Below are 17,794 nucleotides of genomic sequence, written 5' to 3'. Positions count from 1 at the left end.
TCAAATCTACATATTTGAATTATGACTTTACAGGCTTATTTGGAAATATGTCTTGTGCTCTAGTAGCACAGACTGTAACGATGTACTGTACTTTATCCACACTAGTTTGAAATCAAATCCTTAATCTGGTTCAGTGGAACTAAATCCTTAATCAAAAAAAGGAGACATAATTTGGAACCCCAAAGACTCTTCCTGAAGTCATATTCACACTTATTGAAGCTGTTTATATATTGGCTTCAACGTTGGAAAGCAGATTAACCCCCTTTAAAATAAATAGTAAAAATCACCCTCCTCTTCAAAAAAAGGGACTATTTTAAGAGAGACACTATTTTAAAGCAGGGATGAGTCACTTATATTTCCACCTGCACACTTTTTTTGAAGCAAAACCTTAAAGTAGGCAGGTAAATTGGAGAAGAAAGTGACAATAGGAATATAGTACCTTGAAATTCAGAGGAAGTGTATTCCTCATTTTCATTTGTTGGGCAACAATTAGCAGCTAAGAGTAGTTGTTATGTTGTTCTCTGCTGTTTCTTGACCTAGGTGCAAAATAAGAGGAGGAAGCAGCTACATTTTTGGTCTACTTTTAAGTTCTCAACTATGTGACCATTCAAGATGATTTTTTTTTAAAAAATATATGTTTAAGTACATTATCAAAAATGAATTTCCAATAGATCCCTTCTGCCTTGGACATTGAGCTGTAAAACAATTAACAATTGAAACGCTTTGTGCCAAAATTTGCCAAAAGATGGGAAATCTAAGATTGAATTCCAATTTATATATGGCAATGTTTCGCCTTTTTAAAGTCTTAATAAATTTCCTTCCTTCCCTTAGGCAGGAAGATCACGGGCATCAACTTTGCACGGAGAACAATTTCTGTCAGCCCAACAAAAAGATGAATAATTGCAGGTAAGTTGTCATCTCCCATCTGCCTTTTCTCTATTAAACATCTGTTTGGTCCACCGTGGTCCACTTGCTGAGCCATGAAACCAAAAAGATTTCTCCTACTGCAAAATCAGTGAAGTTACCACAGACTCCAAAACTGGGACTGACCACCTAGATTCAAAGTTACGACCACTTGTGACCACATTTTGCACGCTCAGCAACCGGCCCACGTTCATAGCTGTTTGCAGCACCCCGCAGTCACGAGACCATGATTGACACTGTTTTTGCCATAAACCAGCATTTAGGTCCAAATTTCCAGCAAAGACGGCCCTATAGCAAACAACAGGTTTGCTTAATGACCGTGGTGGTCGTTTAAAGACTGCTGCTCTCTCTGTATGAATGCTGCAAAAAAAAAGGGTCTTAAAATTGCATCAGGTCACATGGTGATGCTTTACGACTGTCCTGCTTTATGGCCAAGACAGTGGGCTCAATTGTGGCTACTAAGGCCACCCTATAAAGCTTTAGAATCCTGCATCCAGTTTTGGTCACCACACCATAAAAAAGATGTTGAGACTCTAGAAAAAGTGCAGAGAAGAGCAACCAGGAGGATGAGGGGACTGGAGGCTAAAACGTAACAATGAACTGTTGCAGGAACTGGGCCTGGCTAGTCTAGGGAAGAAATGGACCAGGGGGAACAGGAAAGCAGTCTTCCAATATTTGAGGGGCTGCCACAGGGAGGAGGATGGGGTCAAGCTATTTTCTAAAGCACCCAAAGGCCAGACAAGGAATAATGGATAGAAACTGGACAAGGAGAGATTCAACCTGGAAATAAGGAGAAACTTCCTTCAAAAGTTGTGGGAGCTTCATCCCTGGAGGCTTTCAAGAAGACTGGACTGCCATCTGTCAGAAATGGAATAGGGCCTACCTCTTGGGTGTGGGGTTGGACTAAATGACCTACAAGGTCCCTTCCAACTCTGATTATCTGTTAGGGTCGTAAGTTGTCTTCAACTTAGAATCATTCATTTAGTGATTGTTCCAAGTTACAACGGCACTGAAAAAAAGCGACATGACTGTTTTTTTCACACTTAAAACACCGTTGCAGCATCCCTACGGTCACGCGACCAAAATTCGGACGCTTGGCAACTGACATGTCCTTACGACGGTTGTAGCGTGATCCCCTTTTGCGACTTTCTGACAAGCAGAATCAACAGGGAAGCCGGATTCGCTTAGTGTCACTAATTGAACGGCAAGAAATGTCGTAAAATGGGGCAAAACTCACATAATCAAATGTTTCACTTAGCAACATATATGTTGGGCTCGGCAGTGGGCCGTAAGTCGAGGACTCCCTGCACTGTGGGAATATCTCAGCGTATGGCGGGGCGGTAAGCTTCCTGCTTTTGTCGCAAGCTGCACCAGCTTGGAAGGGAAATTCTTGGCTTCCCAGAGTCTCTCTTTTCTGTTTCCAGATCATTACTATTGTGCCGAGTCAGGAATATTGAGCATTTGCTGCGCAAGCATACTTTCAGTGGCACGTTGCAGCGGGAATCACATTATTATGTGCTCCCAACAGATTATGTGCTAAAGGACCATAAAAAACAACAACGGCTATAGGAAATAGAGATATTTGCTTTGACACCACTTCAGCGTATAAAGAGTTCTCCACGAGGAACATCACAGGGCTGTCTTTTTAAAGTTTGATCGATGTACCCAACTTCAGGGAAACGCGGCAACTTTTGTTCAGGCAGGCTTTGTCCGATTCATTGGAGATCAATGTGGAATCCAAGGAGCACATAGTTTTTAAATTATTTGATCCCACCGGATAAAGAGCGTCCACAAAAAAGACCTAAAACAAGATGGATTGGCAACGTCAGCAAATACGGTGGGACCAACTGGCAAAAGAAAACTCAGGACTGTACGGGTTGGAAACATGCGGATGAAGCCTTCACCCTTCAGTGGGTAGAAAATGGCTAAAGTGATGATGATGAAGGAGGAAGAAGAAGAAGAGAAAGAAAGAAAGAAAGAAAGAAAGAAAGAAAGAAAGAAAGAAAGAAAGAAAGAAAGAAAGAAAGAAAGAAAGAAGAGGAGGAGGCGGAGAAGAAGAAGAGGAAGAAGAGGAAGAAGAGGAAGAGGAAGGAGGAGGAGGAGAAGAAGAAGAAGAAGAAATTTGTTAATTAGGGTGCAGCTCTGTCATTTTCAGCTTAATTAAAATTAAATTAAAATCCTGTGGGATGTACATCATAAACAGAATATTGTTCATTAATTGGAAGAGTATATCTTACTCTCTTGCTTGAAATTCAACAATGGTACAATATCTTAAAAGATGACAAAAAATATTAATACAGCACAAAGGCACTAAAAAGGACAGCAATTCATTTTTGATCGATTGGTTCCAAGATTTAATAAGACTTAAGTCTTAAAAGTGTTTAAAAGATCTTTGTTACTTTATTCTAAATTAAATTTTTGGGGTGTTATGTGGAATGTTTCCAGAATGTAAATTTGATAGCTTGAACATTCCTGGTGGGCTAATCAATCACATTTTTTTTTTTTTGCTTGTTAACTGAAATAATTTTACTGCTATTTTAGTATATTGCTTTCTCAGACACACAGAAAATTCTCCACACAGACCATTAATTTTGGTGTTGATCTACACAGCGTACTTGTAAATCGATTATTGTACAACGCATTTGCATTTGCTTAGATCATCTGATTTTCCAAACTGCATTTAGCATGTTTCAAATTATTTGCTGAGTCTCGCCCTTCTGGATTTAGTCTTAATTTAAACAGTATAGTAGCTCTCTTCGTACCCTGCCTCATACTAGAAACCAGGTTTCAGCGTTTCCCAGAATCTTTTTTTTTTTTTTAAATCCGGTTTTCAAGGCCATGGAAAAAAGTGTTGGGATTGATAATTTAGGGCCATCTGTTGCCCCCACAAACCAGCAGAAGGCCTTGGAGGACACCAGCTGGGTCGCTCTCCTGCCAGCTTCTCATCTCCTCCCTTAGGCATGATTTCAATAACGGAAAGAGCATTTTGAAATGATCCACAAATAAAACTCTATTTATCGTGTTATGATTGTTCAGGTGGAGTTTTTTTTGACGTAGTTTATTGTGTTATTACAAACAACAACCCAGTTCTGTCATTAAAGGCAAGGTTTGGTCCTAAGCACGTCTACTGAGACGTTAGCTAAACATACTTCAATAAAAGAACAGAGTAAGTACAGTTAAGGTTATAATAATGGATATTACATATGCACTTCCACTTTCAAGAGGCAGAAACCTAGCTAAATATGAAACCATCCAGTTTTTACTTTTTCTGTTGTTACCTTCATGTTTCTTAACAATTACCCTTTCTGCTTTGAAAAGCAATAACAATCCATTGACAGAGAGAAATGGCTGACGTGTAGTAGAAACTATCTACATGAGACTTTCTCGCTCTAGTAAAACCTGCCTCTAATCAGTTAATATAATCTTGTTGTCACAATACACTGTCCTGGAAGCCTCAGGGATGGGTTTTTCTCCCACCCCTATGGCAACCAGAGTGAACATCTCAAGAAAACAAAACTATACCGAAAACAACACGAATCTTCAGACGTGAAACCTGTAATTCACAGCACTTCTAGCCATTATAGGTGGTTGATATGGAAGAGGAAGCTGGATAGATCGCACAGAAGTGCAGAAATAAGTTTTTGCATCAACAGCATGAATTTGCAAAATATTTCTCCTATGACTGTGTTTCTCAACCTTGGCAAATTGGAGATGGATAGAAGGTGGGTAGACTTCAATTTCCAGAACTTCCCGTGCTAGCAGAGGAATTCTGGGAGTTGGAAGTCCACCTATCTACATCTTGCCAAGGTTAATAAAACGTTGTCCTATGACAAAGGTATCAAAGCCTCCAAATTGGCACCCTTTCTTATCCATGCCAGAGTTGACCCAAATATACCCACCCATATTTTTATTTTATTTATTTATTTTATTTGTCAATTGCTTACAAGATAATAGGTATAAGTAAAAACATAGTTATGGATACATGGATACATATAAGAAAAATAAAAGAAATAGGACAGGGACAGTAGGCACATTGGTGCGCTTATGCACGCCCTCACAGACCTCTTAGGAGAGGGGTGAGGTCAACAGTAGATAGTCTAAGGTTAAAGTTTTTGGGGTTTGGGGAAGAAACCACAGAGTCAGGCAGAGTATTCCAGACATGGACCACTCTGTTGCTGAAGTCGTATTTCCTGCAATCGAGTTTGGTGTAGTTTACCTTGAGTTTGTATCTATTGTGTGCTCTTGTGTTGTTATGGTTGAAGCTGAAGTAGTCATTGACAGGTAGGACATTGCAATGTGTGATTTTATATACTATACTTAGATCGGACCGAAGGCGGCGTAATTCAAGGTTGTCTAGGTCTAGAATTTCGAGTCTGGTGGCATAAGGTCTTCTGCAACGAGTAGAGGAGTGGAGATATCTGACTAAAGAATAAACAATCCAGGAAACAGGCTGCAGTCTTCCAAGGAGAAATATAGGATGGTGTCCCTCACTCAGGTTTGGTGTTAAACAAACTGCACTTATGGGGCAGGGGAGATCTTGTTGCGAATATTTCATATTTTTAACCTATTATTGTTTTACCAATGAGTTGAATCTTGGGGACGATATTCCTGTAGGCTTTTTTTGTGGGCAACAGTGGGGCATTGTCTTCCAAGGTTTTTAAAAATATGTATTTATTTCAATCATAGAGCTTGGAGGGACCTCGGAGGTCTTCTAGTCCAGCCCTCCAACTCAAGCAGAAGACCCCATACCATTTCAGAGGCTGCCCAGTCTCTTCTTAAAAACCTCCAGTGACGGAGCAACCACAACTTCTAGTGGCAGGCAGTTCCCCTGGTGAATTGTCTTCCCTGTCAGGAAGTTTCTCCTTAATTCCACGTTGCTTCTCTCCTTGATTCATTTCCATCCATTTTTTTCCTTGTCTGGCCTTCCGGTGCTTTGGAAAAATAAGTTGACACACACACACCCTTTTCTTTGTGGCAGTCTGCCATTCTTTATTTTAGTGACCTATCTGTCTCTTTTTTCCTCGTGGCATTTTTTGGGGGGTGGGTGGGGAGGAATGGTCCCCTCTAAATCAAGGGCCTCCAATCTTGGGTCACTTTAAAACTTATGGACTTCAACTCCCAGCTGGCTAAGGAATTCTGGGAGTTGAAATCCACAAGTCTTAAAGTGGCCAAGGTTGGAAATCCCTGCTCTAAACCGTGCAGCAGATAACAGATAATCAGAGTTGGAAGGGACCTTATAGGTCATCTAGTCCAACCCCCCACTCCACCCAAGCGGAAAACCCTGCACCATTTCTGACAAATGGCAGTCCAGTCTCTTCTTGAAAGTCTCAAGTATGATGGTCCCACAACTTCCGAAAGCAACTTCTGTTCCATGGATTGATTGTTCTCAACTGTCAGAAAATTTCTCTTTATTTCCGGGTTGAATCTCTCCTTGTTCAGTTTCCATCCCTTATTACTTGTCTGGCCTTCCGGTGCTTTGCAGAATAGCTTGACCCCTTCCTTGACCCCAGCCCCTCAAATATAGGAAGATGCTCTCCTGCCTCCCCTGGTCCTTCTCTTCCCTAGACTAGCCAGGCCCAGTTCCTGCAACCGTTCTTCGTATGCTTTAGTCTCCAGTCCCCTCACCATCCTAGTTGCTCTTCTCTGTCCTTGCAAGCTTTTGCAAAATAAATTAAACGAATAACCCTGTATGGATGCACCTTTCAAGTTTAGGCCAGTGGCACCAAAGACCCTTCATGAATTTTTGTCCGCTCTCCCGCGGTCTCTGTTTTCACAACTGGTCCGAAAAGCCTTACCTTTGGTTTTGGCTCCCCTGCGCACCGAAAGGTTGTCGATGCTTTTCTTTTAACGCAACCAGGATTCGTTCGTGGCGCACGAGAGGAGCCTTCGTCCTCCCTCCCGTCGCCCAGAGCTCTCTGCCTTGAGCCCTTTCGTCCGTGCTGGGTTCATTAATCAGCCGGACGTAACTCTCCGCTGCCTTGAAGGTCAGGGTTCTTCCAAAGTTGAAGCCACAAAAACAAAAGGAGGGCTTCGTAAGATGAGAAGCTCCTCCTGAGGCAAAAAAAAAAAAAAAAAACGGTGTTTACCTCTCTAGCTTCCTCCCAGCCACCCAATAACACCCCCCACACCCCCCCCCTCTGTTTTAGATTAGATTAACAGAGTTGGAAGGGACCTTGTAGGTCATCTATTCCAACCCCCACCAAGCACGAGGCTCTGCCTACACCAATTCTGACAAACGGCTCTCCAGTCTCTTCTCGAAAGCCTCCAGGGATGAAGCTCAGTTCTTGCAATGCCAGGTCTCCGTCCTTTCAACCCCCAAATGGGGAAATTAAGATAGTAAATTTTTAATTATTGATCTAGCATTTGGGCCAGCACTATCGAGCAAACCGCTACGAAATAACTCCCCCCCCCCGCGCCCCCAAAGAAGCAGAATTCCACCTTTTATCTCTCTCTCTTCAGCCAAATATATTACTTTACAGGTAGTCTTTAAAACCAGGATCTCCACTGCTAAGCAAGAATGGTTCTTCAGTGACACAGGCCCAATTCTGCAACTTTTGCCAAGGATGTTAAGCAAATCGTTGCAGTTGTTGTGCGAGTCCTGTGGTCACTGAGCGTGTCCAGCTTCCTCCATTGACTTTGTTTATTGACAGCGGGCTGGGAATGGCGTGGCACAGCGGATGCTGCCGCTGTGATAAAATATATGCTGGTTGCAAAGAGAGGGAGAGGGAGAGAGAGAGAGGGAGGAAGAGAGAGTGTGGGAGAGAGATGAAGAGAGAGCGAGAAAGAGAGGGAGAGAGGAGAGAGGGAGGGGAAAGAGAGAGAGGAAGGGAGAGAGAGTGGGAGAGAGATGGAAGAAAGGAGAGAGAGAAGAGAGAGAAGAGAGGAAGGGGAGAGAGATGAAGAAAGAGAGAGAGGAGGGAGAGAGGAGGGGAGGGGAAAGAGAGAGAGTGGGGGAGAGAGATGGAAGAAAGGAGAGAGAGAGAAGAGAGAAAGAAGAGATGAAGGGGAGAGAGATGAAGAAAGGAGAGAGAGGAGGGAGAGAGGAGAGAGAGGGGGAGGGAGAAAGGGAGGGAGAGAGAGATGGAAGAAAGGAGAGAGAGAGAAGAGAGAAAGAAGAGGAAGGGGGAGAGAGATGGAAGAAAGGAGAGAGAAGAGGGAGAGAGAGGGAGGCGGAAAGAGAAAGAGAGAGTCATTTTTCAGGATTTAATTATAAGCACCCACTTTTTTGCTTCTAATAAGTGTCGCTCTCATGCAGGTTTTAATTCCAGATTTAAACAGTAACAGTGAAAGATTTAAAACCCAAACCATTTAATTGTTTAGTTCGGTAAACTATGATGTGGACCAAGAAGTAGCAGTTAACAAAAACGGAAAAGGTGTCCTAAGCTATAGGAAATCTAGAAAAGGTGTGAGGAAGTCACAGACTTTGCCAAGAAAATCTTTTGGCTAAGAGATCACTTCCGTCTTTCCCCATGACTATGTCTTGGGTATTTAAAGATCAACATCATTATCAACATGCTTAGATCTGTCTCTGCCCCAACATTTTCAGGTCTGAAAGGATGGAGCCCAGTAGGACAGGCTAGAATAAGAGAGTAGTATCACATTAAAAAAATTAAAAAAAATTCTGAATACTCCACTGACTGTGTCAGCAGATGTGTCACTGTATTTTTTATGACAAGGCTTCAAGTAAAGTGGTATCATTTTGCAAACAAAGTGAATCACCCTGTCAGTTCCAGATAGAAAGATTATTTCCTACACCATCTCGCAAAATATTTCGGCGAGAGACACAGTTGCTGGGAGAAATTCAGGAACCAACATATTTCTCCCCACCACATACCATTCCTATCTGTAATGCAAAAACCAAGGCTTGGCTTGTAGGGGCAGTTACCATAGCTGCACTTCCAAAACGCAGGATATATATGATTTTTCCCAAGGCTCCGTCTAGAATTCTGGAAGATGCTTTAACAAATTCCGATTGGGAGTAGTAGCTTTAGGGAAATTTAATCTTGGGGTAGGTTCCATGCCCCTGGGTTTATGGGAAATACAGGTGGACCTCGACTCACCACAGTTCATTGAAGTGAGCAAAGTTACAACGGCACTGAAAAAAAGTGACTTATGACCATTTTTCACACTCATGACCGTTGCAGCATCCCTGTGGTCAATGATCAAAATCTGATTGCTTGGCAACTGGCTCGTATTTATGACGATCACAAGGTCCTGGAATTCAGAATTGGTGTTCAGCAGGTTCTGACCAGTTCTGGAGAACGGGTAACGGAAATTTTGAGTAGTCCGGAGAACCGGCCAATCCCGTCTCTGACTGGCCCCGCCAAGCCCATCTATTCTCCGCCTCCCATTGAGTCCCAGCTGATCGGCTGTGTCTTCTTTGGTTGCCCTGCCCAGGAGAACGGAGCTGGAAAGCAGGTTAGCGGGATGGGGGGAGAGAATGGGGATTTTGCAATAACCTTCCCCTGCCACGCCCACCAAGCTACACAGCCATGCCCACAGAACACCACACCCACCAAGCCACGCCCACAGCTGATCGGCTGGGTCTTCTTTGGTTGCCCTGCCCAGGAGAACGGAGCTGGAAAGCAGGTTAGTGGGGTGGGGGAGGAAGGAACAGGGATTTTATATCTGAGACCTCTTAATTGGATTAAGGTGTTGAAGAACCTGAAGAATTTTTCCTTTCTCTTTTTTAGCTATTTATTGTTCATCTTTCTGCCTTTCTTAGGATTTTACAACTTTTGTGTGTGTGTGTGTGTGTGTGTCTTTATGGTCTTTTCCGCCATTTTTGAAGTTTTACTGCTATCTAACCAATCGATTGGATTAAGGTATACAAGAACCTGAAGAAATATTTTTTTTCTTTTTTTATTATTATGATTATTATTGTTACTATTTGGCTTCTTTTTTCCTACGATTTTTATTTGGAATTGCAATTGGCTATTTCACCATTGGATTAAGGTCTAGAAGAACCTGAAGGTTTTGAATTGCTCCAAATGAGTAGGAAACTAACAGCCCCCGGTTCCTCAACTTCTACTTCTTCCTCTCCGCCATCTGACAATAAACGTTTGATTGATTGATTGATTTGCGACTTGAAGAGCAAAGTCAACGGGGAAGCCAGATTCGCTTCATGGGGCGCTAACTTAAGAACTGCGCTGATTCACTTAACAACTGTGGCAAGGAAGGTCATAGAAAGGTGCAAAGCTCACTTCACAAATGCCTCACTTATTAGTACTTTATTCCCTTATCTCATTGGGTGGGTGAGGAGGTTAAACGGCCCAAACCCCTCATCTTTTACGCTTCCGTCTTAGGCACGATTTTTGTATCTCTCTACCCCCCAGTATATGTTTTATTTTTATTCATACACATTTTGAATATAATGTATTGTCAGGGCATATCATTTACAAAAAAGCGAAAGACAAACAAACAGAAGTATCAACGTGTATTGATAACTAACTAACATTGCCCAGAGGATCATGGGTTGCCTTCTCCCCTCTTTGGAAGAGCTTTATACCTCCTGCTGCCTTAAGAAAGTTCAAAACACTCTTAAAGATCCATCTCATCCTGGGAACCCTTTTTTTTTTAACTATTACCATCTGGAGATGGTACAGTATAATAAAAACAAGGACAGATAGGCTGAAAAACAGCTTCTATCCCAGGGCAGTAACTCTATTGAATTCTACCGTAGAGTGCAATATTAATGCAATATCAGGGGTTTTCAATTCAATGTATAGAATGTGAAGGATGTGTGTTTGTGTTTATTTTCATAGTCCTAATGCGCACAGAAGATGGTATTTAATTTCACTGAACAAGGTCCAATGACAATTAAACTAAACAATAATAACAGTGTAACTAATTAATTTAAACTAAACTTCTCAAGATTTTTGTATCTCGCTCCCCTTCAAAACGCCTATGGCAATGCAAAAAAAAAAAAAAAACCCCGTCGGTCTCAGAATCCGGCTGCAAGTCAGATGTGAAAAAACAGGTGGCAAAAATGTCCTTGTCACATAAATAACGCTTGAGGCTAAGGGCAGTGACCTCAATGCTGGAACCACTCATGGGAAGGATTTGCACATAAAGAGCTATTGTAGAATTGCACGCAGGGTCTTTCTCGGGGAGCCGGGGACCCTCGTAGGCTCCAGGGGCAATTCAAACGCCTGTCCAGACCTGCGAACTAGAAAACTGGTCCTCCCGTTTGTGTTGCGTCGTTTGTGTTGGCTATTTGGGCGCCGCACCAAAGTTCACTCCAGTGTGAGTTGGACAGGGCATTTTCACTTTACGATCAAAGTCTCTTCGGGAGATTGACAGGCCTTCAGTTCCTGGAGAAGGAATGGGCGGGTCCTCCTCCTTGCCCATACTTGGCCTCTGTGTATACTTCGGAGCGTCTGTCAACCTCACCCACGTTCTATAAATCCTCGGCTTTCAAAGCATCAGGTGCATAATGCCAAATCTCGTGGGTGAGCAAAGAGCTTTGCCTTTTTGGAAGTGCATGGTTTTTGATTTGGGGGAGAGAGAGAGAGAAAGAGAGAGAGAGAGGGAGCGTTTGGGATATTCATACACCTCCCACCCCACCAGGTAAGCCTCTTTCCACCGTTTTGTTTCCTTTCTAACCGATGCGGTGCTGGCTGTTTTGAAAACTGCTGCTATCTCACCTATCCAGAAGGTCGATGAGGCATAAGAAAAAACCACAAGGCGAAACAGGGGCCAGACTTACATAACACCAGGAATTGTATTTCCATCTTTTGTATTGCAGAATCAGCAGACGCACAGGAACAACGAAGACATCAAATCACCTTGCAAGTAGCACCCGTATTTGGTTATAGTGATAGGGTAAGTATAGACACTGCTCCCTTGTTTTGTTTGGAAGTTTAGATTAACAGAGTTGGAAGGGACCTTGTAGGCCATCCAGTCCAACCCCCTTCACCCAAGCAGGAGATCCCTATACCATTTCTGACAAATGATTGATAAATCCCTTATGGATAAATCCATACTCGATTATCCTTCGTGGATAAGCAGAGAGGTCATTTCAAGCATTTTATTTTCACAAGGATGTCATGCACTTAAGGTTCTTTGAGGCAAACGTGGCAATGCTTCAAGTGAAGAATTAAATATCGACAATTCAGGGTCCACAAAAGAAAAATGTAATCCGATGATCAAGTAAGTTCGCGAGAGGCAGTTCCGGTGTAAATGTCTTGCAGCAAAGTTTATACAAAGAGAAAGGTCATATGGTGTTATTCTATTTACCTTATTCCATTTTTCAAAACGTTACTGCAGAAATAAGGAAAATATTTTTCCTTTTTTAAAAAAAAAACCAGACAAATATATATTTGAGGAAAACAGCATGTAAGTTAATATGTTGTTTAGCAGAGTATAAAACTGGTTACTTTGCCAAGAACTCCCTCAGGCTAAAATAGTATATATCTGAAAATGAGTTCTCTTGCAACCAGTTCATTCTATTTGGGACTATATTTGCGTAGAATTGCTTTTTAAATGTGTATTGCGGTTTTGTAACTAGGTTTTAAAATACTTTGAACCTATAATTTATCCAATCTTAGAAGTTTCTTGTAAATATCCGGTTTCAAATTTTATTTGCCCTACATAGCTTGCAAGAAGTAATCGTTGGAAATGACAATTGAGTGAGCATTCTTGACGTTTTCATCCTTCCAGCTTGTGTAAAACAGATAGTTCTCCAGCCTGATTCAAAGTTATAACTAAATAAAGTTATAACTAAATAAATAAACATTTATTTATGCGCTCATTTATTCGCTGAATATCTATCCCACTGCAGTCTTGCGATTCTCAGTGGGTTCCAGGATGTATAAAAAATATTAAAACACCTACGTCATTCAAATAAAATAACATCAAACCTTATGCATGCCTACGTAGAAGTAAATTCTTTTGTGAGCTTGACTTTGGAGAGTGACGTTCCTACGTGCTACCTTTCCCATCCTTCGGTGTTTCTCCACTTTGGCCACTTTTAAGTGCATGGCCTCAATTCCCAGAATTTCCCAAAACCATCATGCAGATTGGAAATTCCCCAAGGGAGTCACTAGGGAATTCTGGAAACTGAAGTCCACACTGCTTAAATTCCCCAAAGTTGAGTAACACTAGGTGTTTTCCTAGGTGTTTCCTGGGGATTTTGTGTTATGCACTTGTGAAATAGTCCCGTACATTATAAATTCCTCAAGTGGATGTCAGGAATTGTGGTTTCCTAACGCTCACATTCTTGTGCAACAACTGGCACGAGAAAACTATGTCTATCCAATGTTTGCCAAAGCAACCGCAAAGGTCTTTCTGGGCTAGGAGAAGCCACACAATGACTTTTCCGAGGGACACGACTGAACAGAGGTTGGTTTTAGCCAGCTTCTTGACCTGTAGGAAGAGGACTAAAAATAGCCAAGAGCTGGTGTACAATGCTACCTGCACTTGTGTGTTGCAAATGATCATGTGGCATTTCTTTAAAGAGCTCTTCGGGAGGTGTGTACAAAAGTTATTCATTTATTTATTAAACTTATACGCTGCTCGTTATGCCAGAGGTCTTTCTAAATTAGAAAGACGTTTGGGGATGCAGTCAGATTACAAGTAATCCTTGCACGCTTCTATTTGATTTTTTTGTTTAAAAAAGAAGGTCTATAGCGGTGCTGGTAACCTCTGGGAAAAAAAAAACCCACTTAAAACATTAAAATAAATGTATAAAAACTGGGTAGCTTAGGAGAATCAGGAGCCCTGTCCAAATTGGTCCCAGAGTTTTGGTCTTTGTTTTGACGGTGCTAGCCTTGTAACATTGCAAAGCTTGAGAACTCCGGCAATAAAAAAAGATTGATAATTAATATAACCCACATGCATTGAATTATGAAAAGGGAACCCTTTATTTATTACTCAACTTTAACTTTGGGGAAAACATTTGTTTTACGTCTGGAGGGGAGGAGAGGGAGAGAAGGGATTAATTATTTTAAGGTTTGCAAACTATTTCATACCTTTTTTTTAAAGTCCCACTGCAATCTTAGTGGTTATGTCATGACACTCACCCTCCTTGGCATACAGGTAGTCCTTGACTTACAACCGTTCGTTTAGTGACTGCTTGAAGTTAACAACGGCCTTGAAAAAAGCGACTTATGACCGTTTCCCACTCTTACGACCATTGCAGCATCCCCAATTGCCGCAAATTCCATCACAATTCAGACGTTTGGCAACTGGTTCACATTTACGACCGTCGCAGCGTCACACAATCCCCTTTTGTGACCTTCTGACCAGCAAAGTCAACGGGGAAGACAGGCTCGCTTAACGACCATGTGACTTACTTAACAACTGCAGTGATTCACTTAACAACGGTGGTGAGAAAGATTGTAGAATGGGACAAAACGCACTGCACAGCCGACTCACTTAGCAACCAAAATTCAGAGCTCAGTTATGGTCATAAGTCAAAAACTAACTGTAATTTAGCTGGGCAGATCTTAGATAAGGCAGAACAGTAATTGAAACGGGATGAAAACGACCATAGAGACGGTCACTTCCATCCCGTTTCAATCACTGTCCTGCTAATCATAAAGTTGTAGTAGCTAGAGAGTTCTGCAGCTAAAGCAGATTTTTAAGTTCTCTCCCTTTTTAAATATAAAATATAGTTAATATCTTGCTCCCTTAAATCTTATGGGTATTTCTTCTGTTCAGCATAAGAAAATGCTAACACCAAGTGGGAAATAATAATGTGACCTCCTCCACACATATTCAGAAATGGATATTAAGATAATTAAGTGGGTCATTTAACAGGGTCAACTTTACCCAGTTTTAGAAAGCAACAAAATGAGATTTAATTGCAAGCAGAAGTATTTAATTAAGGGTCTCATGTAGTTCTTTAAAGTCTTAATAGATGAGATCAGTGATGCAATTCTGATTTCAAAATTAACTCAAATAACATGAAATGATGACACCACGCACTAATGTGACATCATCAGGACATGCTGTACCACAAAAAAAATTCAGCTCCCAGAAAAGGGTTATTGTAAAGCAACTAAAACATAGGGTTAAGTTCTAAATCAACTTGGTGCATTTAATTCATCTGATTATCGGAAGAATCTCCGCAGTGTTTGAACATGTTCATTTTTTTTCTTGCAAGACTTCCAGGAATCTAACAATTCTGTTGGAACAAGGTAACCTAAAAAAAAGAAATCAGGTTTTTTTTTTTCAAATTAGTACTAGTAAGCCAACAAAGTTTTGCCAAGTACAAGGAAGATTTGCCATTATATTTAAAATTAATCGAGTTCACGTAGAGCATTAAAGTAATTCATTATCTATAGAGAATAAGTTAATGTATTCCGTTTTGATGTTTAATCCAAGTAGCAGTTAATCAGAAAGCAGACATTTGGATTAAAACAAGGTGTTTTTTTTCTTCCCACTCCAGGGCAATTTTTGAAGAATAGCCTGTGTCCAAGAATTACAAATTGTGGTCAGAATAATATGCGAACAGGTAATTCCATGAATATTTTGTTTATTGTAACTTTTAAGTTATATCTATTTGGAATAATGTACACTTTGCATAGCTCGATGTTCACGTATTTTGATTGTTTTGAAGGCTGGTCAGAATGTGATGCTGATAATAACCCTTAGAGAAATCAAAGTACTTTATATACTGGATGAACTCCAATATATTCAAATTATGATTTGGTGGATATGTACAAGTGTGTTGTTTATATTGGTTTTCTCGTTACATATGGGGTATAATTCATTTCTGCCTTTTAACATCAGTGCAATACACCGTTATAGCCAAATCAACCAATTATAAATTTGAGGCATCCTTCAGAACCCAGAACCAAACTGAATTGGAGTCTAATTTTGATAACTACAGAATAACAGAGTTGTAAGGGACCTTGGAGGTCTTGTAGTCCAACCCCCTGCTCAGGCAAGAAACCCTAAACCATGTCAGACAAATGGTTGTCCAATCTCTTTTTAAAAATGTCCAGTGTTGGAGTTTTCTCAACTTCTGGAACTAAGTTGTTCCACTGATGAATTGCTCTTAAAATCCTTACATTAAGTAAATTTCCTTTTGTGGCTCATTATGAATTTACTTTTCAAGTCTCTTGTAAGGGATGGAGACATGTAAAAATCCTCTGCATTTTAATTCTGTTGTCTGATTTAATAATTTTAACTGGAGGGTTCTCAGATTGCCTTGCTAGTTTGAGCTTCTCACCTCCTTGTCTGTCCTCTCAGCCTACACGTAGATCAATCACAGAAATCCAGCAGCAGGCAGGTTTTCCTAACTCGTAAGACCTAAACCCTTAACTTATGAATTGTAAACCATCATATTCACTTTGTCCAAATTTTAAAACACACGAGCGGAACTTTTTTTAAAAGGTCAAATCTACGCCCTCAAGTCATAAAAAGTTATAGGCTTGTTGCAAACTTCCTCCTAGGCAGGGTATTAAAAATAATAAATCATTTATTTTGTCCCAAAAGCATTTGGAATTATTTAGAAACCACTGGCTTCAATCCTAGGGGGGCAAGCAGATGTTTTAGATCAATTGCCATCAAGACTGGATTTCAAAACGATGACATTTCCTTTGTTTTGTGAGATGAGAAACGATTCAGGGAAAGTGGCTGGGAGACCGCCATAGAGAGGGTCCCATTAGATTTCATTTCTTTTAATTCTGGAATTCTCTGGATGGGTTGTCTGAACTCCAGGGACGTGAGATGGTCTATTGCAATTATTCCACTGCTTGCATCACTCTGTTTTGTTCCTATTTCGTCCCTCATATGGATGGGGATTTGCTAAGAGACTGTCGCTTTCTATTTATGGGAGGTGTGAATTCTAGACATTATCTCTAACGAATTTGTAAACCATTAACTTGGTTATCTGACTTGACCGGGGTACACAAGTTGCGGTCTTAATCTCATAGCTGTCGTGTCCAAAACATGAACTTCTGGCAAAAATCTATCCTTTCGTCTCTAAAAAATCTGAAGCAAACGTCTTCGCCAAGCGAAAGACTTCAGAGTAAAAATAGAAATTCTGGTCGGTTGAGTTTAGTCTGTTAGCAAAGAGCAGTACTGGATAAACAAGCTGGTCAGGTTATGAGTCTATAAACCAAACTTATTGATGCTGGGAAGAGTGGGCTGTTCCCCACTGTACCGGCACCGCTCTCTCCTGACTTATGGAAAAACAGCCAGGATGGAAGATCCCAATGGTTATAGCTACCACGGACAACAATTGTCGGAGAGAGAGTGGCATCAAGAATAGGGAAAATATCAGGCTCTGAATGAGCTTTGCTTTTCAGAATTTGGGCAAGGGGAAATTGCCAGAGGTCCCCCCCCCCGCTCCCACCTCCAATTTGGAGGGGGGTCAACTTTTCCTACAGCAGCTTCCTTGCTTCCAAATAAAGATATTTATGGCCCCATTTTCAGGGAGGGCAGAAATAGCCAGGATTCTCAAACACCTCATGTGCAAGATAGCACCGCTTTCAACTCCATTGTGATGCTCCGTTTTTTCATGGAGAGGAGCTTCAAAGGTTCAGAACCTCACAAAATAACGTTTGAGGTTATATTATATGGCTTGGGGTGAAACGTTTATTCAGAGCAAGCAAATAGATGTTGGTGGTTTTCCTTTTTTTTTTTTTTCCTTCTGTTCATTCACGTCCGATTCTCGGAGATTTGCCTGGACGAGACCGTGCAGTTTTCTCGGTGAAGTTTTTCAGAAGTTCTTCCTTTCTCTCCCCCACCGCCCCTTATTTTAGATCATGAAGAACTCTGTGGCAGCACCTATGGGTCTTTCTGTCTGAATGGTGGGATCTGTTATACCATACCTTCCACTTCCAACCCGTTTTGCAGGTAGGCTAAACGTGGACTCTTACGCTTCGTGGCTTAAAGCGCAGCGGCTTTTCCAAAATCG

The 17,794-nt window shown here is 41.2% G+C and overlaps 2 protein-coding genes across 16 annotated transcripts in view; one reads left to right on the top strand and one right to left on the bottom strand.

Moving 5' to 3' along the window:
• The window catches only part of TMEM266 (transmembrane protein 266), a 52,947-nt gene extending 46,101 nt beyond the window's left edge, over window positions 1–6,846 (bottom strand). Inside the window, exons 1-2 of one of the 2 annotated variants that reach the window (XM_087941600.1) lie at window positions 6,720–6,846; window positions 440–536 (exon numbers count right to left, since the gene is read on the bottom strand). The gene's annotated coding sequence lies outside the window, so the exon portion shown is untranslated. The remainder of the gene's footprint in view (window positions 1–439; window positions 537–6,719) is intronic. The other variant, XM_087941601.1, reaches the window with a different exon arrangement.
• Window positions 1–17,794, top strand: part of NRG4 (neuregulin 4) — a 37,333-nt gene that overhangs the window by 13,910 nt on the left and 5,629 nt on the right. For 3 of the 14 annotated variants that reach the window (XM_026709669.2, XM_026709670.2, XM_087941610.1), the window contains exons 2-5: window positions 832–906; window positions 11,672–11,748; window positions 15,317–15,382; window positions 17,640–17,733. In XM_026709669.2, the coding sequence (XP_026565454.1) occupies window positions 15,373–15,382; window positions 17,640–17,733 (104 nt within the window). In that variant the 5' untranslated portion in view covers window positions 832–906; window positions 11,672–11,748; window positions 15,317–15,372. Of the gene's footprint in view, window positions 1–831; window positions 907–11,314; window positions 11,494–11,671; window positions 11,749–13,236; window positions 13,396–15,316; window positions 15,383–17,639; window positions 17,734–17,794 lie in introns of those variants that run through there. The other 11 variants (XM_087941612.1, XM_087941604.1, XM_087941607.1 and 8 more) reach the window with 8 other exon arrangements.

This window comes from Pseudonaja textilis, chromosome 13 (genome assembly GCF_049901715.1).
Source record: "Pseudonaja textilis isolate UNSWEBS1 chromosome 13, rPseTex1.2, whole genome shotgun sequence".
In the NCBI taxonomy this organism is placed as follows: Eukaryota; Metazoa; Chordata; class Lepidosauria; order Squamata; family Elapidae; genus Pseudonaja; species Pseudonaja textilis.
The sequence above is the reverse complement of the archived record's forward strand: the minus strand, read 5'-3'. Positions and strand labels throughout refer to the sequence as shown.